This window comes from Pyxicephalus adspersus, chromosome 5 (assembly GCF_032062135.1).
Source record: "Pyxicephalus adspersus chromosome 5, UCB_Pads_2.0, whole genome shotgun sequence".
NCBI lineage: Eukaryota > Metazoa > Chordata > Amphibia > Anura > Pyxicephalidae > Pyxicephalus > Pyxicephalus adspersus.
In genome coordinates this window covers 102,149,830-102,175,801 of record NC_092862.1, presented here as the reverse complement: position 1 = coordinate 102,175,801, position 25,972 = coordinate 102,149,830, and the positions used below count along the sequence as shown (strand labels likewise).

Below are 25,972 nucleotides of genomic sequence, written 5' to 3'. Positions count from 1 at the left end.
AGTAGCAGTGCTATTTCAGTGAAGAGGGAGTTCCAGCCCCTCATAACATTAAGCCCCGCATTGGACTGTTTTCTTGACGCAGGGAATTGTAGTAGCGGTTCTCTTTCAGTTTCAAGTTTGGCCCGCAACTTTGTCTAAGTTTTTAGTTTTTGCCCACTGTGTATTTGAGTTTGACACCCCCTGATCCAGGGTATCAAGTGTCAAACTCAATACATGGTTAAACATAAAATTAACACTAATATCTGCTAGAGTAGAAGTGGGTGTTCAGAACTATAGTACTCCTAACAAGAATGTTCTGCCCCTTCTGTTTCCTCAATTGGAGCAAAACAGTTTTGTGTAGAAGAGGTTTTTCTTAGAAGTCCTCATAATATAGGATGGTAACATATAGGAGAAATGCGGGTACGATTGCAAAAATTTAGAAACGCTATTAATAATTTAGTATTTTTAAATAATGTATAACTAGATTAAATTGTATTCCTTAAAAAAAAAGGTAAAGTTATGTTTATGTGCATGGATGTTGCTTCAGCCTTCTGAAAGTGCTAGCTGCCTGGCTGTCATGTTGTATCCTGTTGGCTTTAGTATTTTGAGTCCATGGGCATGATTTATTAAAACTCTCCATGACTGGAGAGGATACACTTTCATCAGTGAAGCTGGGTGACACTGCAAACGTGGAATGGATCTGGCCCAGTACTGAAAACATTTAATAACAAATAGCAAAAGACTTAAGAAATCCATTCCAGGTTTGCTGGATCACCCAGATGAAGGTGTATCCTCTCCAGTCCTGAAGAGTTTTAATAAATGAGGCCAACTGACAAAATTATTTGGAGCCAGGGAACTGAATATTTCAGAAAGGCAAAATGTGTTGTAAGTCTTTGAGGTTCGGTTGTTTAGTCACTCCCTTAGTGAACTTTTAACACTGCAAAATTTCAGAGCACAAGTCTTTCCATTATGATTAAAACATCTGTTTCAGATCGAAGGCGCATCATTAATCTCCTTTACTATCAAAATGCCAAATAACATTATTTATTGGTTGAGTTACACAGAAAAAAAATATAAAATGACATGGGCTCAGTCTGCTTATCTTTTTTCACCATTTGTAGAGAGTAAAGTATTTTGTAATTTTGAGTTGATTATGATGGTCTTGCATCTTGCTCCTCAATGATCTTTTTTACATTATTGTTGATCACCAGCAGATGGCGCTGTGTACTCATGTAAAGTGTTACAAACCCTGTCTCAGATGATTTGCTATACACCTTACATAAAGACACAGTGCCATCTAGAGGCCCAAGTATAAACCAAGTATAACCCAAGTATAAACAAATAAAAAGATGCTTTTTTGAGGTATCTCTATGTTCCTGAAGATATCAGAGGATCTTTATTGGAAATTAGGAAAGAATATATGCCTCTGAACAGTTGAAGCTTGAAGTTCATGTACATTATCACTATGTTTGGATTTTTTATGCAAACATCAATTGCAGAATGAAATCTAAACTTCAGATCTGCATGATTGTTCCAACTATTGACATAAAGGTACTAAAGACAATATATAATTTTGACTAGATATGGTCCATCTTCCACCTGCTCAAAGACTTTTTCTCTCCTATATTTGCTTCTATTTTCATTGGAATCAAGGATCCCAATACCCTTTGCTGCTGATATGTGGTAGTGTCACACTGGGAACCTCCAACTTGGAATTATTAGGGTTATAGGGTTATTTTCTTAAAGCACATAGTCTGTCCACCTAGCAAAGAGAATTATACAATTTCAAAGGATATTTCACTTAGCTTAGTAAAATGAGGTGTAGCTTCACTTTTACTTTAACCATCTAATCATGTGCAAGCATGATAGCTTTCCTATATGCAACATTAAATATCCTGTGCAAGGTGATAATTCACCTTGACATGTAAACAGGTAGTCCCCAGGTTTCATACGAGATAGGGACTGTAGGTTTGTTCTTAAGTTGAATTTGGTAGAACAGGTACATTATTTTAATAAATGCAATTAGGACAGATGTCTCAACATATTTTTAGGCAGCTTGGTGTCAGTTACTGTATAAAATCCTCACTGTGAGTTAATCACAAACAAAGCAAAAACTTTATGGAGCCTAGGCATTTATTAACTTCTGGAGCAAGCAGTGCTTTGATATGCAAAAAGGAGCAATTGCAGAGTTTTGTGTTGGTCATTAAAGAGTTACAAAAGGCTGCAGAAAGAGCTCACCCCCTTAAGATCACCCCCAACCTCAGCTGTGTTTAGCAAAATATTTCTTCTGCAAGTGTTCCTCTCCCCCTCCAGCCTCCGCCTTAAACACAAGTGAGCAGGGAAGTTACTTTGTCTCTAGGAGGCGTCTGTATCTTGGATGTCCTTAAACCAGGTACTACCTGTATTTGGTAAATACAACCTATTGTGTTTAGATAGTTCTGCAGCAATTGCTCAAGGTCACTATTAGAGGGAACTGAAATATAGATGAACAATGCACTTTGTATTGGAATGAATGAACTGTCCACCTGTCTCCTCTGCTGGTGGCCAAAAAACAGCTGCTGCAAAAGAGATAAAGCTTTCAGGAAGATTATTTGTGTGTCTGGCATTCCTAGTTATCAGCAAAAACAGGTATCCATTCCAACCAACATTTCAAGCAGGTTGCAGGAACATTAGAAATGTAAGTATATGTAGTGAAAGTTATTAATTATTTATAGCTCAGTTAGACATATAAATACAGGTTGACGTTCGAAAATCCAGCAACCTAGGGACCTGAGGAGTGTCGGATTTTTTTATACTTACCTCCAAACAGCACCCCCGACATCTGGCTCAGTTCCAGGGAGCAGGCACGTCTTAGCGTGTATTTAGTTTAGCAAGCAAGACTTAACAGCTGTTTCTGCAAAACAGCACCATAAAAACATTAGTGGCCAAACAGTGTAATGCAGTCCCTATATTATAATGCGATCTGAAATTCATGCCGGGAAACTAAAGGATCCGGATTATCGATGGCCGGATTTTCAATTGTCAACCTGTAATGGCAAACCAGACTGTGTGGATAACATTGGCCAGATGAGACGACTATAATGAATATGTTAACCATTAGGTGAAATACGAGCACCAGGAATATATATCCTCTGCTACACAATTATTTACGATGATTTGAGTTTCAGGTTATCCATAGGTATACAACAGGCAAATATATGATATGCGCAATAATAATAAAGCGCTGTTAGTCAAGATGACAATTACAATCTACTACAATTAAAGATTTATTCATGTAAAATGCAGATTCTAATAAGAAAATATATCTCCTTTAAAAAAATAAATTTAAAAATATGCAGTTGACATTTTCTATGAAAGCAGCAATGGCACAGTAATTGATATGCCAGTTGTAATGTAACATTACTTTAATAAAGCAACCACAGTAAAATATAAAAAACAAACTGTGCTGAAGGGATTATGAATGATACCATTGGTGACCAGATGCGACTACTAACCTCTTTCAAAAAAAAACTGTTTTGCTTACTCTGTGGGCCTGATTTATTAAATAAAAAAATATTTATCATAATCCAAAGCTGGATCAGCAAACCTGAAATTGACTTCTTAAAAAGTCATATGCCATTTGTTGACAAATATTTCCAATCCTGCACCAGATTCTTTTTTAGGTTTCTTGGGTCACCCAAGTTCACTGATGAAAGTGTATCTTCTCCAGCCTTGGAGAGCTTTAATTAATCAGGACCTGTGTAACTTGTTCCAATTTTTAGAAGTCAGGGAATGCACAGTAATTAACATTTTCATTACAATATTAACATTCACTAGATTGGGACACATTTGACATGTACATTGTTTTTACTATACCATTTTGGCTTTTTAAAAATATGGATTACAGGAAAAACTTTCAGGGCAGGTGTTTGGGCTTTGAAATGTCATGTCATCAAATTTTTAAATTTATTACTAGAAATTGCAACACTCTAGTGTATAATGAATGAATAGTTTGTATAACAAAGTATATTGCTCTGCACCTAAGTCTGGACAACATACTCATAATAATGATGAACTCCATAGTTGAATTTCTAAACTGGGAAAAAGCATTTTTGGGTATAATTTTAAGTAAAGAAACCATTACTCACTCCCTGTGATTTAAAAGTCATTATTTTAAAACTGTCTGTGTATAATGGATTATATATAGATAGTGTTTCAAGATAGAGTGAATATTATATAGTAAGATTGCCTCCTTGTCCTCACAATATATATTGTGAGATTGCCTCCTGTCCTCCTTGTCCTGGTTCCTGACCTGTCTTTCATTCCCGGCCTCACAAGGGGAAAAACTCTTCTGCGTTGCCCCGTGTAACGACCTTTTCTGCAGGTCCGCATGTGTCTGGTAAGTCCATTTGTGCACTCGTTTGGCCCGCACAGCAGGGGTCACGCTCATACACCTCAACATTTCAGTTTTAAAGTTTCACATAACATTTGGCATCCTCTAGGGCCAGGTAAACATACGCATTCTGCGACTCCCCTATCAGAAATGGCGCCACTATACCCGCCCACTGCGATTGGGGCCAGCCCTCTCTCTCCGCAGTCCTCTCAAATGAATTGAGGTAGGCCTCAACATCATCATGTGGTGTCATTTTTAACAAAAAATGGCTGGGTCAGATGGTACCAAGTCTACCCATGGCCCCAGAGTGTCCCTGCAAATTCCATGAGGCCAGCTGCTGCACAAGCTCGCTCACCACATTCTGATCCTCTGATGCGGCTTGAGAGACCTCCGACAGTTGTGCCCTCAACAAACGATTGCTCTCTTTTTGAGCAGCATTAGCTTGCTGCTGGGTAGCATTAGCAATCAATAGCTGCTTCAGGAGCTCTTACATTTTCAGAAAGAACGCTGGTCCTCTAAATCTCTTGGTGTACTGCACACTGCTATCTTCACTTATTGTATATTCATTTCACTTATTTTCCCGCATAATTCTTATCTGCCGGCATCCTCCACCATATGTGAGATCGCCCGTAGCAATGGGGTCAGAAGACAGCAGAGAATCAGACAGCAGACTTCAAAGTTGCGGTTCAAACAGGCTCCTGCCTGTCTATTTATTAGCACTTTAATACAAAAGAAGTGGCTTAGCTGAGCAACTACATACCATTACTGAGAAAATCCCTCTCTGACTAACAGTAAAGCAGTTTAAGCAAAACCAATACAAGGCAGTCTTTAGATCACAAAACAATCATGTTCCACCCACATGTAATCGTTGCTGGCGCAAGGCCGAGCCCTGTTCCCCCACAGCTCGGCCTACTGAGCTGCCGACTGAGCACCCTCCAGCTTGCAACACAGTGCTGATCCTCTTCCCTCAGACTCTTGCTGAACACTCTCTCCGCCTGGATCCCTCAGGTTCTCTCTCAGCCTGGATCCCTCTGACTCTCCCTCAGCCTTGCATCCACTCTGGCTCTCTTTCAGCTTGGATTCCTCTGGCTGATTACTTCCTGCTCACCTCACACCTGAGTGCAGGTGCATATTAACCCAGTCAGGATTGGTTTGGGCCAAGGAACCCACCCTTTCACTCCCTTGGCTGGCTCCAGGGCCCTAAAGAACCTGGTTTCTTCCTAGGAAACCTATCCAAACCTATTAACTCTTTATTCTTTTCTACCCTTTCTAGGGACACTCTGTCACAATAAATATATAAAATCAATCACTCTTGAAACATTGATGAGTTCTTCTTACAATTGACTTCTTCTCTGGTTAATAGTGAAACAGTTAAAGTTGTGGTTGTCGGTGGCTATTGCAAATGAGACATGCACCATATATCTTATACACCATATATGCTTAGTATACTAGCACTTAATATATTACATTATGATTTCTTTATTAGTCGGTGTATTTGTTCTATTATAAATGTCTGTGCACAACATTCATCCCAGGTTCACACCTTTTCCAACTAAATCAAATTTTTTAAAAAATGTGTGGATCTTGGGTGAAAACATTTATACACAGGCCCTTGGATGTGGTATTTCTAGCTAGTTGACACATTTACATGTAAGTGTATTTGTAGCTAAAGCTATAGTTGCTATGGTCTACTTTATATATCCACAAGTACAAACAAGGTGATTTCTTAGATTGAAAAGCTACTGGTTTCTTGGACATGACTTTCAGAATACATGGCATACTCCTCCACAGTTTCACCTCTTTGAATTCTCCAAGAGCTAAGTCGTTTTACAGTTTTAGTTATGTAAGTTTTAAATGTAGTCCCCATGTATGCATATAGTAGTGGGTTGAGGCAGCAGTGAACCAAGGCCAGGCTCCCAGTCACTTGCATCATAAGGTCAATGGTTCTGCTGGTCTCACATTTTTTAATCAGTCCATATATGATGTCCAAGGCTCTCCATAATTTGGTTATGTTGTATGGTAACTGAGTTATCACAAAGACTCCTACAACTGTCAGCAAAACTTTGAGAGACTGTGACCTTTTAATATTTGGCATCTTTAGAAGAACTTTGGCCATTGCAGTGTAGCAAAACAAAATGACGAGGAAAGGTATGACGAAACAGAAAACAATCTCAAGAATTTGAATTGAGGCTGCAGCGTAATTTTTTGGATAGATTGGAAGACATGCATGTTTGCCATTGTGCTCCTTTACTTCACTGAAATATAAATCAGTGATGCTCATCAGCATGGATGTGGTCCAGACAAAAATACAGATTGCCCAGCACCTTTTTGTGAAATTTTGTTGGCTTGATGCTTTGGTCACGGCAAAGAATCTGTCCAAGCTAATGCAAGCCAGGAAGAGCATTCCTGAGCTAAAGTTTATAGTGTACAAAGCTGAAGTTATCTTGCACATTGCAGTTCCTAACTTCCACCCAATCGATGCATCCACAGCCCAGAACGGAAGAGTGAAAAGCAGCAATAGATCTGCCACTGCTAAATTAAGTAGATACACATCAGTCTTGGTCTTCATCTTTTTATAGTAGGCATATACGGCAACCACAAAAGAATTCCCGGCAACACCAATCACAAATGCTACTGAGTAGAATACAGGGAGGAAAATCTCAGCAAACCTCCGGATGTCATGCTTTGCACAAACTTCCTCATAATGGTCATAATCAAAGTCTTTGTAGTCCTCATTGTTTCCTATTGTCATTAGTGTTGTGGTATTTTGTTCCTTCATTCTGATGACTCTGAAGTAAATAAAAAAAAAAACAATTTTTTATAGTAAAAAATTCTTACAAATATTTTTCCTACAAAACCTACAGCTATATTTAAAGGTGACACAGTGTTTGGTGACTAATTACAGCAAATATTATTCCATAAGTAGATATAGTATTAGCCGTACCTTTCATAAAAAAAAGGTTGTGATTAGGCAGTTTTTTTTTACTGCAGACGTGATAGAAGATGTCCCTTCTGCAATAAAATAACCTTATCTGCCTGATTGCAATTTTTTTTATAAATTCACATGTCCCCATTCTATCACAGGCGTTGCCTTCTTCTTTCTTGCTCTGATCATCTGCCATTCCCACACAGACACTTGGGATTTTATTCCGACCCGGCAGCCTCAGAAGAAGCCAGGATGCATGGAGTATCTCAGCTTCCTATGATTTCTGACTGAAGAGATCAGGCAGGGGAGTAGGTTGTATTGCAGAAATGACAGTACTTGCCCTTTTGTGCAATAAAACCCAGTCTGATCACAAATTTTGAAAGTGGAACGCTTTATTGTGATGGACTCCCAGTGCAATAAAACTCCACCCCTTTCTACGATGTTGTAGTTGATAAAAAAGCTTTAGAGATCGTTCATACATTAGGACTAAGTATATGAACAGTTTTTGCTATCCCAGAAAGGAGAGGGAAGAATAACTATTCAGACATAACCCAGAATGTTGTTTTGGTTTCATCCACTCATTAAATTATTAGTATATTAAATTATATGAGCTTTGGGGTCAACTGGGTTAAATTCACTTAATCAGCCACAACCAAACTATCCATGTCTTTCAGCAAAAATGTTTGTATTGATAATACAACAAAATAAAAGAAACTGTATCACAACTCAAAGTACAAACACTGCATAATGATTTTGGGGGTCTGAGATGCTGTTAAAATCTTGCTCCTATATGATTTTGAGTATACTATGTCTAGCTAATTGGTCTGCTATTCCCTTTTTTTGGATAGGAACCCCCCCCCCCAAATGATTATAAAGTGTTTGCACTTTGTGTTGTGACAAATTTCTTTTATTTTGTTGTATTATCAATACAACCATTTTGTTCCACAAAAAATCCCCCAGTCTTTGTTATCTTTGCTTTCTGTTCTCCGAATTGGAAAGTCAGACTTTTTTTGGTAAGATAGTGACTCTGTTGGATGTTTCTCTTGTTTCGCGCTGATGTGGATTTCCCTACATAAGTAACACAATAGAATTCAGATATAGAACATGTAGGCATATCAAGCATGAATTTAGTTGCCCTGCACTATAGTGATTCTGTTAAACACTTCTCCTTCCGCACCCAGACACTCACTTTTACAATTACACATTTATAAGTATTTTAGGTGTCTATTATGTGTGATGTATATTTGTGCTGACTAATGCTGCTGTAATATATGGCTAGAGCTGCATTAAATCTGTTTGCTATTGGGAACAATTACCTTGTTACCTATCATCCCTTTAACCCCATGTCAATGATTGTGTGGGTTGCAAATACATATAATGCCAACTTGTAGTTAAAGTGTATACAAAGCCAATAAACAATGTTTAGGCTTTGGATAGAATGTGGAAGCATTAAATCTGCTGTCAGGTTTCGGTCTGGGGGAATTTACTCCACTGTTTTTCCAGGCGAAGATTATCACAGAGACACAAAGTGATGGGAAATCCAGAATTTAAGGTTGTCATATGAGAGCAAGAGATGAAGGTAAATCATGCAGTTGGAACAAATGTTCCAATGCCAATTATCCAAGATGGGAATTCCCCCCATTTTAGGGAGTTTTTTCTCTCTCTGCACCTGCAGGATGGGAGGTATATAGTTTTTATTTATTTATTTTATTGCAATTATATTATTAACCCCCTAACCGCTAAGCCCGTAATTTCTCACACTAAATATTTTTGCTCTTTTGGTTAACCCCGTATTTTTTCGCCTACACTAAAATCCCCACTTACCTGGTCCCGCTGTGCTAATCCAGCGTCGGTTCCGTGTTCCAGCGTCGGGTCCATGTTCCAGCGTCGTCCTCCAGCGTCGGGTGTCCCTCTCCTTAAAAGAAAAAGCCGGCCGGCTTAGAGGAGAAAGCCAGCTGGCTTTCTTTTCTAAGCCAGCCGGCTTCCTCTCCCTCCTCTCCCTGTCCCTATCCCTATCCCTGTGCCTCTCCCTGTCCAGCGTCGATCGCTGGACAAAAAAAAAAAAAAATACTCACCTTCTCCCTCCGCTCCTCCGGACACGTCCTTCCTCTTCTGTGTTCAGCCGGCGAGTGCAGAGACGATCACCGGGGTTTCCCGGTGACGTCGCTGCCTGCGTCGGCGCGGGAGGGAGGCGGGGCGGCAAATTCAAAATTTTGCATTGAGTTCCTTTGTATTGAACTCAATACAAAAAAACTGTATTGAGTTCAATACAAAGAAATCCTTATATAATATATATATAATTGTATTATATATATATTATATAAGCTACTGTACATTACATTTTACACTTTTTTTTTTTTAACTTTTTTTAGTTTTTTTTTTAAAGATTTTTTTTTTTTTTATGTTTTATAAAAAAAAAAATTTAATTATTAAATTTATAAAATTTTGGACATATTTTGGTGAGTTATGCGGTAATTCGGTGAATTAGAGCCTACAATCCAAAATAAATTTCCATGCAAAAAATGTAACACTTTTTGCATGGAAGTTTGGAAAGAATTAGAATACCCGGCATTTGCGTACGCGTCCCTCGGCGATTCCTGATGATGCGCGTGGTGCGCCCGTCGATGAGGGTCGTAGCGGAAAATTCAAATTTTTTGTATTGGATTTAATACAAAGTCCTGTATCCAATCCAATACAAAATAATAGAAAATATATTTATGTGGTTTTGTCTATAGGTATGTGACGGACACTAGGGAGGTGTTTTAGAAAAATATATTACTATACATTATACCGAATTATCGCATTTTCAGTATTTTTCATTTATTTATGTGTTCTTGTTTAAGCTGATTTTTGTGTTATTCCTTTAATTTTATTAAAAGTTTTTTTTTTTTTTTTTTACATGATTGTGTGTTTCAAACATTTTTTATATTCATGATATCTACTAGAACCCTATTCGGACATATTTCTGTAAGTTACAGGTCTACAATTTAAAAAAAAAAATTTCATGAAAACCTGTGACGCTTTTGGAACAGAAATCTAGAAATCAGTGTAACGCTCAGGTGGTTAATTATGAAATTTGCATTTGTAAATACTTGCTCTTCTATGTTTTTTTTACTGTATTAAAGGGAGAGGTTTGTAGGTTATTGCTAGAGTAGATTAGCTTTTGATACAATCATGTACATCAAGCTGATATTTTTTTATATTTACAGAATACCTAAAAAGTTATACATTCCTTTTAAAAATTGCAGACAACAGTAATAACCAGATAGAGAACCAGAACCTGCCTCCTTTATTCACCCTGATTTTTTCTTATATCTTAATAAAAAAAATTACTTTGTATGCAGTATGCAGTTTTAGTCTACATACTGTAGTTTAGTGCTTACTTTTATCCTAAGTCATAAAATCTGCAGGAATGTGTTCTGCACTGTGCTGTGCATATTTTAGTGATATATGCATGTCTAACCATGTAAGTATTAAGCATATCAGGTTCACAGTTAATCTATTTTGGTTTAATAGGGTAGTGTGCCTCTTATACAAGGGAAAAGAATGGAAAAAAACATTCAAATGATAAAACTGACATATCTCCTAAATATGCAAACACAAAGGAATTTCTAATACGTGCAAAAAACTACTCCCTGGTTTCCTTTTCTTTCCAAGCCCATCTACACAGAGATGTAAAGTCGTAGCGATGTAAAGATATAGATATATAGGCTACAAAGAAACAGTGGGGTTGTATCTCTTTTTCCTTTAAAGTAAGTGTAGTGATGCTGGTGAAAGAGTTTTGTTGGTTGATTGCTATGGATGCACTTTGCTCCTTGTTCTAATTATTTACACATTGTTTACCACTACTTGATTTAAATAGTCCTGTTGGTGAATTTAATAAAGGAAATATCTAAACTTACAAAGTTTAGGAGTTGCAATATGATCCAATTATATTACACTGAAAATTGATTCTTGCTATAGATTACTGAACTACTGTTTTTTTGTGTACTACTAAAATCAGCTTGCTGATATATTGTCTTTCAGCTGCACTAAACAAATATATCACCTGTTTACGATTTTCCTTACAGCCATTGTATAGGAAAGAGAAAGTAAAAGCAGCAGAAACATTGAATATTTATGAGAATAAAATGTATAAGCAATTTTCCTTATATGTAATACAGTAAAAAGTGATTAAAAGTAACAGGATAGTCACTCACCTCTTGAAGAAAATCCACTAGTACTTCTAAATATGTACAGAGCTAAGGCAGCACATTTATTTTGCACAAAAAGGACAACCCATGTTGTTATCCAGCCAGCACTCCTCCCATTTTTCTCTGGAAACAGAGATAGCACTCACTGCTTCCAGGAAATGAATATACAAATGGATGGCAGTTTAATCTTCTTCTTCATGTTAATATTATTATGATTATTAATAAACAGTATTTATATAGCACCAACATATTATACAGTGCTGTACATTAAATCTTGGCATGCTCCTCCTCACTAAATGTTTCAGTATAGTTTTCTGTTGTTTTAAAGTCTAGACAGAGTGCATTTTAGTGTACTTAATAGGTCTGGAGGATCCATCAGTTGTAATCCCTACCTTAAAGTAGTTTAAACCCATCACTAAAATCTTTTAAAGCTTTACCATGTTAATGGCATTTCAGATTGTTTTCCATCTTTTTCATCTCGTTATCCTGCCATGAGGATCGTTGTTCATTCTTACTCTGGTATAGAGTGACAGATCTCCACCAGTTTTTCCCCCATATAGTAACCTTAACCCTATGAAAGCTACAAGTTGCCATACCAAAACATGTTGCACAGCCATATTCCACCATAATCCAAAGTTAATGTGCAGCCAATGCTGGAATAACTACATGTAGACAGGAAGTTTCTGGCCGAGGCTGCAGGAAATGAGCAACACTGAGATGATAAGTTTAAAAAAAAAATTTACAAACAAAAAAAATGGCTTGATTCACAACACTTTTTCCAGGTAAATTTTATCCTGGTTTGCTTGTTTTGTGATTAGGTGGCTATATTTAATTAGTAGTGGTGTATCTATGCACAAAGTGGTGCCAGAAAACTGTAATGTATTGCTAATGTTGAACAGATAAAGAATTTTCAATGATTTAGCAGTTACAAACATCTTGTCCCACATGTTTACACTCACATTGTTAATTGCTTTGACATCCAAAGTATATCAAATCTTCAAGTCCCATAAAGTGCCTTGTCTTACATCTGGAATTGCAGTGTCCTCAAGCATTTGTACGGGGGAGGTCACTCCTCTGTCCTGTTTTATGGTAACTAAGTAAAATCTGGTGGCTTTTTGCTGCTATACAATTTAATCAGAGATGTATTTACCCTGAGTACATACCTTTTTGACATAATCACTGGGTCTCTGTGCCAGTGCTGCTTAGAGAACCTGGCAGGGTGTTGTGGAGAGCTTTCTGAATCTGGTAAGCTGTGACAACACCCACATGTGATGTGAGCCTTCTTAATAAAATAACTGAAATCTAATGAATGATGGGTTGGCCAGTAAGGTGACAGTAAGGTGAGGGAGGAAAGGTCTAGATGACTCTGGATGGTACCCTGTGCCATGAAATAAGACAGACTTCATCTGAATTGCACAGCAGGCAGCAAAATTAGGGCAAACAATTCCATTACAGTAGAGGAGGCTGTATAAGTACAGGTTACAAAAATCTGTTTTTTTTTAGCTGTATTTGTATGTGAAAAAACAAGTTTCTGTTTAATAAATCACTTGATTGTCTTCCTTCTGAGTCATTCAGTTGACTAAATTTTTATATTAGTTTCAACAGTCCGTTTAATGTGAGGGTTTCAGCAAAAGATGTCATCAGAAAGGCCATTGAAAAAACTGAAGTATCTGGGACTGGACAGCTGTTCCTGTCCACGTGTACATCACTTCTGCATTAGGAGGAGCATTCAGATACTCCCTATAGTAGCTGTGTGTTCATCCTATGTGACAATAATACAAAACAGCAAAAGCTCAAATGCATTTGTGGGCAGTTAGGTAAGTTCATAATAGCAGGTGGAATTAAAAAAATAAAAACATTTCCCAGCTATTTGCCCTGTTGGCTATCAGAAGAAATGAAAGCAGATTCACTGAGCCTGATTATTTAAAGCTTTCCAAGGCTGGAGAGAATACACTTTCATCAGTTAAGCTGGGTGATCCGGTAACCTGGAATGGATCTGTTCAGAATTGAAAACATTTGCTAACAAATAGCAAATGACTTTTAAAAAATCTATTCCAGGTTTGCTCGATCACCCAGGTTTACTGATGAAAGTGTATCCTCTCCAGCTCTTGAAGAGCTTTCATAAATCAGGCCCAATGTGTCAGTAAGTGACAGTAAGTCTCTGTATGCAAATATTTCTTTTTTTCTAAGATATCCAGTGTTTATTATATTAATAACTCTTAAAACATTCATACGTTTACTTTATACATAACTAGAATACATTATACATAACTAAAACATATATGTGCTGTCATACAGAAGTGAACTTTTTACCTATTTCTGGAAGATACTGCTGCAAGTATACATGCAGAGATGCAGCAAGATATAATCTAGTCCTGGATTGTGTTTATCTTCTGATAGGAGCTGTATTTTAAACTGAGTTTTTCTAATTAGTTATTTCCTTTCTGGTGTCACACCACTTCCACTATGAATATGTTCAATTACTTGGAATGGAAAGAACAAAGGTCTTTTCTTTTCTAAAAAGCTTACAAAGTCGTCAGAAACAAACTTGTCTTTTTTGGGTTTGACTAATGGGCCTAATGTTTATTTATATAAGGAGCCCTACCCACATAAGATAAGGTTCAGTTGGCAGGCTTGTTAAAATGTTATGTCTGTAAAACTTGTGGACCAATGCCTATAATTCCCCTGCCAAACCCAAAAAAATGATCTTCCATATTGGATTTTCATGTTTGGAATTGTGGACATAACCACAAAATCTCCCCTATGTGAGAACAATGGATTGGTCCCTCTCTATTCAAATACTGCCAATGTATAAATGCTTATTCACTGTTTAGATTTTTTGGCCACTGTGAACTTCCGAACTCCCTTATAGTTCATAATAGGCAACTTGATAGGGAAAACTCCTTTTACTTCCAATCCAAATTGTGTCAGGGTAAAGCTACATACACACTTCCAATTATTATCGTTGGAAAACGAACGACGAACGTTCATGCACGATATATACGAACGATCGTATAGCACCGATCCTGCACATAGAGTTAACGACACGATCGTTCGTAGATATTGTACACACAATAGATACGATCGTTTGAGCGATAGAGGAACTATGTGCACGACAGGAAAGTGAACGGACGTTCGTTCATCACGCATGCTCTGAACATGGACGATCAACGAACGACCGTACACACGAACGATGTTCAACGATCGTCGTCCAATCCGATCCGTCGGTCCGGTCGTTCGTTTCCAGCGACTTTCCTCGTTCGTCGGCGTCGTTGGTTACTTTTTTACGAACGATTTTTTGCCCAATCGATCGTTCGTCGTTCGATTGGAACGATAAAAATTGGAAGTGTGTACGCACCTTAAGAAAGGTGTTCAGATTGTTAGCTGATAGTCATAAGGTAGTCATTCAGCTTGTCTCTTTCCTGGCCAGATAAGGAATAAACTGCACTTTGCTTGTAGACATGTCACATGAGGGATTCCCAACATACAAATTTAGTATAAACAAGCATTATAAACAAACATTATTTTCCTGTATCTATTGTTACTCATAGATTGTGCTCAATATTTTAGATATTTAATGTGTGTATGTATATCCAAAACTTGTTTTCTCTCATTTAATTTAATGAGTATGAATGGATTCAACCCTTGTCAGATTTTATTGCAGTATCCCGACTAAGATCACAGTCTATTTGACAATAATGGAAAATCCAAGTATTTACAGTTGTCATCAGAACAAGAGGTGAGGGTAAATCTTTAAATAGGATTCTGTTCTTCACCTAGTAAAAAACTTTCTTGACTTGCCTCTTCAGGACATGAAGTGATGGGAAATTTCTCCAATTGGACACAGCACAATATAATTTGATGGAGTTTTACCCCATGTCTCATGCTTTAAAAAGTTTTGCTATTAAAGCAAGAACACCATATCTGAATATATTTCAGTTTACTAGTCCTTAGATGTAGTGGCTGCATTAGTTTTAATGTTTGCAGAAAACACCTGCTGATCTTGCCATAAATGTTTCAGAGGAGAAATACCAAATTAGGGAGAATAACAAGTGGTAATATGTCATCTTACCTGGATGATCCACGGCAGCACCCCGCAGCCCATCCATATGGGTTCCACGCCAGTCTACACCCTACCCAGCACTATGGGTGCTACTTGCTGTGAGCTGGTGCCAGCTTAAAGGGGTTCTTGGTGCTGTGTCTTCGGGCTAGCTTCCTAGCATTTAGAACTCTCCCTGGCTCATGCCTAGCCTGTACCTTATAGTTATCAATAGCACTTTGCCTGCCTTGAGCTTCTGCCTGGTTACTGACGCTACCTGCTCTGACCTTCCACCCGAATACTGATGCTTTCTTGCCTGTGTTTTGTTTTGTGACAAACCCTGGGGGCTGTGACCTGGTGGCACCTTGAAGCAAAGAATCCAGTGGTCACTAGGATTACCAGCCTGTCACCCCTTGCACGGTTCTCTGGCAAAGACTCTAGGATGATCCTGCATTACTTGCCATTACTTGCTAGTAGGGGACATAACAAGTACAATACAAAAGGAGAACATGGGCAACATATCTATAAACATTAAAATTATAACAATGAATAACTAGGCAGAATTCATCAAAGATAACATAGGTACTATAAAATTATTATTATTATTATTATTAATAATAAACAGGATTTATATAGCGCTGTACATTAAATAGGGGTTGCAAATGACAGACTAATACAGACAGTGATACAGGAGGAGAGGACCCTGCCCCAAAGAGATTACAATCTAGTAGGTGGGGGAAGTATCACACACAATAGGATGGGAGATATGTAGTGGTGGGAAGTATTGATGGTTTCAAAAGACAGAAGAAGATGGGTAGGCAAGTTTGAAAAAATGGGTTTTGAGTGCTCTTTTAAATGAGCAGAAAGTAGGAGCAAGCCAAATAGGAAGAGGAAGAGTTGGGGCAGCTCTAGAGAAATCTTGTATCCGTGCGTGTGATGTGGTCATATAAATATATATATATATATATATATATATATATATATATATTTATTTATTTATATATAAAAAAAAAAAAAATGATGTCTTTGATAAAGGAATAAATGCTTGGTTGCTGGCTGAGCACTTCTTTCAACCACATAGTATGGTCATATGCGAGTCAGTTTTTGTAGAATTCAGTTAATGAAAAATAGTTGTGCATGACTCAACAACTTCTCTTTCTCATTTTATTTAGAGCTTGGAAAGTTGTGCTTTGTTGTAGAAAATTAGGATTTGGATGAAGTAGCTACAGGTCAATGGATGTCCTTTATGTCCTCCCCAGTAATTTAAATAAAAACTACAGGATTCATTTAGGAATCATTTTGAATTTTGATGGGACCTTCATTAGTAACAGATGGCCATAGATGCATGTTAATTTTATCTGTATTTTTCCTTTGCTTCTGACACTGTCAGCCCTCTTCTCCTTAAAGCTAGGTACACAATTGCAATAATTATCATTAGAAAACGAACGACTAACGATTATCCACAATTATGCACGATTATTTTGAACAATGGTATTGTGCACAATTCTGTGCATCTTGTAACAATATGGTCGTTCAAATATAATCCACCAACAGTGTACACATGCTAGATATGATCGTTTGAACGATGCAGGAAGTGACATGTAAAGGAGAAAGTGTACTGCAGAAACATCCACGATCACTGAACGGCCGTACAAACAATAGATAGTGAATGATCGTCGCTCAATCAGATCCCTCGGGACTGTCGTTCGTTTCCAGCGACAATCCTTGATCGTCGGCGTCGTTGTGCACTTTTTTTGTTAACGATTATTGGACGATCGGTTGTTAGTTTTTTGTTTCCAACGATAATTATTGCAAGTGAGTGTGTACGCAGCTTTAGACCCTGCACTCCATTGGTATTGAGGACAATGCCCTCAAACTAACAATGCTTCTTATCTCTTCTCTCTACAGCTTGTTCCTTGGGAAAGTCATGTTCTCCTTCAGCCTATGATACTGTTTGTATGCAGACACATACATTTACCCCTGCACCATACAAATACATAACATTTCTTGGTCCTGTCACTTATACTTGGCAGAAACAAAAGTAGCAATTCTATATCAGGATTCTGTGGAATCCCAGGTTTCCTCCAGAGATTTCTAGGGGTTTCCTGAACTGTAGCTGACTGACCTAACATTTGATGATGCCTGCATAGTTCTGTGGCCAACTCCACATGGTAGAGCCAGCTGCATGACAGCTGTATTCCAGTCTGGACATTGTTCCTAATGGCCTCGAATTTAAAAGGCCAAATCGTCACCTACTCCCAAATAAATCGGTTTATTCAGGGGTTTCCCAAGATCTGAAAGTATTTTAAGGGTTTATTGAAACCAGAAAATTATTTCACAGATTTCTTCTGGGTAAAAAGGTTGAGAAAGACCGGACTAGAAACTATAAAATTCTTGGTGCATGCCCTCATGTGTTTTACTGTCTGTCTTTTCAGCAAATATTTGACAATTTATATATAATATTATACATGTGAAGGGAAAAGTATATGTTTACTGAAGAACACACATAGTATATTTTTACTGACCTGCTCCATATTGGATTCAGTACTATGTTTTTTCTAATATTGATGAATGTTTGGTATTTGTTGTTTAATCACACATGTGGGTGTAATACATTGTAGGATCCAGGATGGAAAACAGTATGATTTTGTAATATTCCCCTAGTTATATCCAACTGTTTTCAAAGAAGTGAATGTCAGACAGTGTGACTGAGGAAAAAGTCATTCTGCTTTGCTGGCAATACAGTCAGGAAACTAGATAGGCATCCCATGGGAAACACACCCAGATAGTAAATTCAAGTGAATTATTTTCTTGTTAGCTCTTTCTGTGTAGGTATTTTGGTAACCCTAGGATGATTTTTACTTGTTTACTTAGAAAAGTAGAAATCAAATTTGCTTGCGCGTGATTGGATGATCCAAGTAAAGCTTTGCTTCATCCACTATATTTCTCTATTAATATAAACCCACTATCAATGTTGTATCCATTATCTTATTGCCTAATGCCCAGGACAAAATTGTGAAATGTGCATGTATGCAGGATATAACTAATCATGACCTTGCCATCCACACCTGTAGGAAGTGAAAACAAATTACTATGCAAATTGTTTAAAAACAGATACCTTGGAGTGTTTGTACTAAAAATCTATGCTAGCATTTTTTTGTTTTTTACAAATTCTGGTAAGTGCAGCGATTGGCAGTTCCCCGATCTGCTCTGTGCTTCTCTGCCTCTTTCACAGCTATACCCTCCTGCACTTGCTTGGGTCACGAAGCATATACAACCCCCCCCCCTTCCCCCCATCAAGGAGTGTGGTAGGAAAGTCAGGTAGCAGACTTAAAGAGTTATAGCATCAGCTTTCTGTTTCCCAGATCAATTCCAAGATGGCGCCTTCCTAAGCTGTAGAGTGTTCTTAAGGATGACTTGTATCATGGAGAGCTCCTTTGACCACATGTTGTCTGTTCACAGCATACAAGCAACCCCCCCTCATATCAGCTCCAGGCCTTTATCTGCTTAATTGATAATGACATAATGAAGGAATTGCCCACACCAGCCTATGAAATAGCATTTGAGTCAATTGTACCATTACTTTTGAGCCCCTGAAACTAAGTGATTGTCTTAAAAAAAGGCTTTAGTTCCTCACATTTTTATGCAATCTTTATGTTCAACCCACTGAAATAAAACAGGAAGTCTGCAGTTCAACTACATCTGAGTTGTTTCATTTAAAATTATTGTGGTAATGTACAGAACCAAAATTAGAAAAATATGTCTCTGACCAAATATTTATGGACCTAACTGTATACACAAATACAGGCTTAGGTATTATTTTAGTACACATCAGATTTACCACTGTTTGTGAAAAATGAAGTAAATCAACCCAGTTTCATTCCTTCTCACATTTAGGATTGTTACAGGATGATTCGTTTTACTGATTGTTCATTCATTTTAACTTCAGTATATCACATTAGGATCACCAGTGAAAAAATTTGGAGCGGTTCTTTTAAGGAGGTGCAAAATATTTTGCACAACTAATCCTATTTGTCATGCACAGCCAATGTACTGGGCAATAAATAGCTGACATTTAAGCATTCTATTTGTAAATTAAACAATGTGCACTTGTATTTGTGCTTAAATTTGATTGTTCACTATGGGTTACTGGCCTTGCAGAATTATGAAGCTTGTGACAGTGCTTCTATCAATCACTAGTGCAGACCTGAGGGCTTTTTATTTTGCATTTATGTTAGTATATTGATCTCACAAATCCTTAATGTTTTTGGTTATATTTATAACCATCAATTTTTGCATTTTGCAGGTGCTGGAAACCCTAATTGTAAAGTGGCAATTGTGATGGGCAAAACAACAAACACTTCTTCTTCCAGGTATGTTTATCAGCCTGATCCTTTATAGTATACCTAATATCAGACTGATACCTTTGACACCTACAACACCATAAAAATTATTTAATTAAGGCACAGTAGTTTAAAACCAAGACATTTTTTCAGTGATGAGTCAAAGCTCGTCTCATCAAAGAAAATATATGTTTAAAGTCACTGGGAGAAGTTTTAGAATGCCATATCCCAACTACACCATGATTTATGGGCAATCAGATATGGGAGATGGAGGTTGAATTACAAAAGATTTAGGCTGTTTGCTCTTTAAGTACATTTTTGCCTTTCAAGAGATTATGTGCAAGTTACTGTAAAAAAAAACAAACAAAAGAAAAACATGACTTTTGCTTGCCCATGACTTTTCCTTGCTGAAACTAGCTGAACACATAAATACATAAATTTAAATCAAGGTTATATTAGCTAATGTTTTTTAATGATTATCTGCTACTTAGTATAGAATTATATAAAAATATACAAACATTTGTTTCAGATCTGTAAATGTTAAAACAGTATATTTTCATAGTTTGACATTAATGTAAAGCTCAATTCTAGCAAAAAAAAACAGTTTTCCATTGACATGGGTATGGTCAAGTCTTAATCTTTACCTGAAAAAAGTGTTTTGCCTCAGGCTGCATGCCAAAGTGGGGATGACAGGATGTGGGAGAACATCTCTTCACTTCACTTTCACAAATATGAAAACAAGTTTTTGGTCTTACATTTTAACAAATGCTTAGGGACACAATGCTTCTCTCTAAATAGAATCATTTATATCTTTATTGCAAATAATAGCATTGTTGTTCACAGTTCCCTGTTTCCCTTTTATTGCCCAGATACAAGCAGCATAGTATGATCATTGTACCCATGGACACTGAAGGTGTTATTCGTGTGAGAGTCCTGAAAGTGTTTGGATATGAAGGTAAATGCTTTATTCACATGATGAATAATGATACACTTTTATGGCTGTATTTATAAAACTGGGAAGCAGACATTCCCACTAATATTGCCTTGTGGAAATCTTCCTGGTCCATGTGTTTTAATTACATTAATTGATTCCCACCAGGGAATGTTTGAGGGAATGTCAAGTTCCCTGTTTTATAAATAGAGCCCAAGTTCTAGCTTAGCTTTTTAGAAGTTTGTGAAATAACAATATATTATAAACAATAGTATTATAAACAATGTTATGTTTAGTTGTAATTACGGAAACATGAAAAGATTCTGTTTTTTTCCCCAGAAGTTTCCATTGTGTTTCTGATCTGCATCTCTGTGGTTGGCAGCATAGATATGAAGCAAGATTATTAGTCATAAAAAGAATATTTGATTTCCTATCAATCTTCTAGTCATTATTTTGAAGACATAAGCAGAAAATGAACCACCACGTTTCATCTCAAGCTCTCATTCTATAATAGTTGAATCTATGTCCCATCAGAAAGTATAGTGTAATAGGGTTGAGGTGATGAACAATATGAGTAACCCTTGTTTTTAGTCTATTGGTTGAAGGGTGGCAAATAATTTAAAAAATAATGTTTAACAAAAATTCTTCCTTATGAACAACCAAATAAGTTGTTTACATTCTTTCTGCTATGTACAAGAAAAATCATGCAGTTTTACATTTAGCCCTATGGATAATGACAAACTATCTTGAAATTTGCAAAAAATAAAAAATGTTGAACAATGTTCTTTTTTTGCATGATTTTTTTGTAGTGTTTATGTTACCACCTGCTGTGTGGTTCAGTGTGTAGATAGTCAGTAGGGTGGATGGTGGGAACTTTACTTTCTGTGATCTTACTCCTTTTTCTGGACCTAATTTGCCAAGATAAATTATATTTTTTCTGTTTTTCTCTGGCTTGCATGGGAAAATTAGCAGGCTTTCTGTGTGTCAGTATGGCAGTCTGTAGTTCCACAGCAGGAGGGCACACTTTGGAGTAAAAAAGGTGGAGTGTTGTCACAGGAACAGGAAGAGCAAACATTATGGCATCATTATATGAAATGAGATAGATTTAATAGATAAGAGTTTATCTATTAGGTTTTTTTTAAAGAAAAAATAAATTATGATTTTAGGTTTGGGGAGTGTATGAGCTGTCATGTGCTTCTTTTGGAAAAGGTTTGATAATGTACTTTAGGTTCATAAGTTTTTTTTTTTTCTTTAATTGTCAGTAATATATATAGATATATATGTATAGAGGACATAAGACCTAATCATTGAATATGTTTTCAGATACTCATCATGGAGGGCATTTAGAAGTGCACTTTAATAATGTGCGGGTCCCAGCCTCTAATATAATCCTAGGTAAGTGACAAGCACTCTACAAAAACATTCTCTTTAGTCAGTGAGTCTGTTTCATGAGTTTCACTTTGTTTTTGTTTTTTGTGCAATAAGCAGTCTGTAATGGTATGGATTTTTTTGTGTTTACATTTTTACCAGTAAACCATACAGAACTAATAAGTAAGCCAAAACTGGTTCCATTACTTCATTTTGAGCCAAGGGGAACTGATGTTACAAAGTTGCATAAACAGTAATAAAAATTTCCCCTCTGCAGACTGGAAAGGAAACAAGGGTGAGGCTTTAGAGTGCTGGCATTTTAATGACTTCATTCTGGATTACACTGTAACAAAGATGACAATAACATGTTTCTATGTACATTCATTTTAATCTATAAAAAATACCTAAATTATATTGTATTCTATTCCTAGACAGAAGAAAAGCCTAATGATATACCTTGTTTGATTTAAATCATTTATACAATTATATTTAATTTTCTGTGTTAAAGTGGAAGTTAGCTCCACTTAAAATGTTTGGACTGGCATTTTTAATGGCAGAAGAGACTATAAGATCGTTCTGTCTGCCTGTCAGGACTTTTTTCTGTTTGTGTACACCAGGCCATGCATGTGTGGCTCAGTGTTCAAGCACAACACAGTCCTGAGAATGCTAATCACATCACTTGTCCCTTCTACAATAAAGGTTCTGGCATACGTCATTTAATGACTAACTCAGCAGTTTTTTTTTTATGACTTATTTTTATCTATGTCTGCCAATATGTTGTAAATACCCAGGACTGTGTAATCTAGTCTTACAGAAGTGTCTGTCTGTCTTTTGTTTGTATGTGTAATTATAGTGCAGGCATCTAATTTCCTAATTCACACCCTGTCAATGTAAGAATTGTTCCCTTTTCTTTTAAAGTTTTATTTTCTTCTAAATGAACTGATCTAGTTGCATATATGTACCCAAGTTCCTTAATTCTGAACAATGAGTTGCCACCCCTGCCCTGGGTTTACTGGAAAAGAATCAGAAGAGAAATAATCCACTTTCTTGACCTATTTATTAATATATTATGTAAAATCTGAATCTTGTATGTGACTTCTGGAATTTCCTATATGTTATGATCAAAGAGAGACAGCAGAAGGGCAAACACTTTCCTAGATTACATATATTTTATTATTTCACCTGCAATAAAACCAATAACAAAGATAGCCAAGGTATACATAAATTAATTTTTTATTTATCCAAAAGTAATCAAACTGTAAGCTGTAATATTTATATAAAAATGTAACTGTGTTACAAGATTGGGGACAAAATCAAAAAGCAGGACTGTAAGGCTATGTTCACACTGGTCATGAGGATGCAGTGCATTTACCACTTCCTCATGCCAGGAAACTGCTGCCTCTATGTGTAGCTTCTCCCAGTGGCAGCTTCACAGAGAATGAACGGGGCAGCATTACCGCTAACTACTGCTAGCTACTGCTAGCTGTCAAAACGCAGACACTGGTTTTTCAAGTGCTGCCCTGCGAATGTTTAATTGGAGAGTTGTGCGAGATAACTAAATCCCAAGGCGGGTCTGAACCTGCCCTTATCTACTAAGTCTTGTATCTTGCTGTTTTAACTTTAGGTATTCGTAATTATTTGATGCATATAGGTTTATCCTGTAGGTTTATTTTGTCACCATGACCTACCAATCTCACCATCTGGCAAACATGGTTTTCCAAGTTGTCAGCCTACACTTTACCAATCACAAATGCAACAGATTGGTCTGATAAGGAAAAACTGAGCATGTTAGTACCAGTTTGGATACTTTGGCTTGTTTAGATAATTTTGTCATTTCCTTACTAATGCCTAAGCTGTTAAAGTATGGCAGGACCATTGTGCTATTTTTAAAAATGGTCATATGAGTGTTTTATGGTGCACCTGTGTATTAACATATTTTTAAAGTGGAATTTAAGTTCCACTTTAAAGATTTGAGATCAGAGAGGGTTTTATTGCAGAAAGGGACATGTCCCTTTAGCAATAAGCATTCTTACCTGCCTGATCACTTTGTGCAACTGTCAGAATCACTAAGCTGTGCAGCTTAGCGTTGGCTGCCCAGATACCAGGCTCTAAATGGACGCCTGCATGCCTGTGGAGAAGTTACATCATCTTGGCCAATCAAGATGGTCAGTGACTTCAAGAAGGAAGAGAGTAAGAAGAAGATGGCAGTACCCTGCAATGGAACATAGACATCCCAGGGTTTATCTATAAAACAAGCCGTCTCTTATTTTAAAGGTATTCCTTCTCAAAGGTTTAACCTATAGATAGAGGCTGGTTTCAGTAACTTTCTAACAGTTTAGAAACACCTGATGATGGTGTACATAAAAGTACTGACGGTCTGCAGAGGTTCTGTCCTAATAGGAAAAAAGCTAAAATTTTAGTAAACTCTGAAAACAAATTTTTCTCCAATGCTTAAATGTACAGAGATGAGGGCTTATTTTGAATTGTTTTTGCTGCGGGGGACCAGTAGTGACATAACTTAGCCAACTAAAAGAACCATCATATTGTTTTATATGTAATATTTTTCCTATCTCAGGTGAGGGCAGGGGATTTGAGATCGCTCAGGGACGGCTTGGACCTGGTCGCATTCATCACTGCATGAGGTGCATTGGAGCAGCAGAGAGCGCCCTTCAGCTGATGTGTGCCAGAGCTGCACAAAGGAAGACCTTTGGGAAAAAGCTGTATCATCATGTAAGTATGTGTTGTAATTCCTCCTCAGTTGTTTGTACATGTAGTCCCCGAGTTAGGGACATCCAACATACGGACAACTCCTAGATGCAAATGGGACTTCCCTGCTCTTTCGTGTGCAGGATAGAGGCTTGATGGGGGGAGGGGCCGTGTGCATGACTTGTGTGCAGAAGAAATCTTTTGCTGTTCTGCAAGCTCTTGTAACTCTTTAATGACCAAGACAAACTGCAGTTTCTTTTTTATATTTGAAAGCAAAGCTTACTCCAAAAGTTAATGAATGTCTAGGTTCCTTAAAGTTTTTTTTTTTTTGCTTTGTTTTTGGTTACAGTAAATATAGTCTATATTGTAATAAAGTAAAATGGGGTTTTATATGTGGTTTATTTTTTTTTAGTGTTTCCTTTTTATCCACTAAGCATATTTGACCCCAGACAAGTAGACATTGGATAGGATGCTGACATATCATCCTATTCGGCAGTGCCCACTATATTACCTGACTAAATGACCACTCTTGACTTGCTAAATTATTTGCCAAAGCTCAAAGTGCCCAGTACAGCTATGATATGGCAAAGGAAAATACATGGTTAAGTCATAAAATTTGAGGGTACCATGTGGGAAATCAGACTGGAAGTCACAAATCTGTGACAATATATGAGTCACTTTGGATATAATGTATTTAGTAGCTTGATTGGCTTATCAAATGATGATACTCAAGTCTCTTGCTGGGACAGTTTAGTTTTAAAAGCTATCAAAGCTAAAATCCATCAAATATTAGTAATTGAATTACCAAAAAATTAATAGTATGCTTATTACAGTGAACAGCAGCAAGCAATAGAAAACCATTTTTTCCTCTACCTACTACTACCAGTAAACGGAAGATAGTTTTTTTTACTTTTTGTTTTGTTTTTGCTCCCTTTTTAAGCTTTTCTGTCAGTACAGCTTAGTAGTTTCCTAGGATGGAGGTATGATACATGCTTTTAAATATAAGTTACTACTTATCTCTTCTCACTATAATGCAGTTACTGATAAGATTTTGTGACTTGTCTGGTGCTTGTTCCGGCTTTTTTTCATCTTGGAATGTAAAAGAAAGATTTCTT

At 37.0% G+C, this 25,972-nt stretch overlaps 2 protein-coding genes across 3 annotated transcripts in view; one reads left to right on the top strand and one right to left on the bottom strand.

The window, feature by feature from the left end:
* The window catches only part of LOC140331345 (acyl-CoA dehydrogenase family member 11-like), a 47,760-nt gene that overhangs the window by 17,400 nt on the left and 4,388 nt on the right, over nucleotides 1-25,972 (top strand). For both annotated transcript variants that reach the window (XM_072412302.1, XM_072412304.1), the window contains 4 exons: nucleotides 19,816-19,882; nucleotides 20,722-20,807; nucleotides 22,107-22,178; nucleotides 24,727-24,881. In XM_072412302.1, the coding sequence (XP_072268403.1) occupies nucleotides 19,816-19,882; nucleotides 20,722-20,807; nucleotides 22,107-22,178; nucleotides 24,727-24,881 (380 nt within the window). The remainder of the gene's footprint in view (nucleotides 1-19,815; nucleotides 19,883-20,721; nucleotides 20,808-22,106; nucleotides 22,179-24,726; nucleotides 24,882-25,972) is intronic.
* On the bottom strand, nucleotides 5,601-11,625 carry ACKR4 (atypical chemokine receptor 4). Its single transcript, XM_072412301.1, has 2 exons — nucleotides 11,477-11,625; nucleotides 5,601-7,140 (listed from the first exon to the last, which is right to left on the bottom strand). The coding sequence occupies exon 2, from the start codon at nucleotides 7,128-7,130 to the stop codon at nucleotides 6,078-6,080; it is 1,053 nt and encodes a 350-aa protein (XP_072268402.1). The 5' UTR covers nucleotides 7,131-7,140; nucleotides 11,477-11,625; the 3' UTR covers nucleotides 5,601-6,077.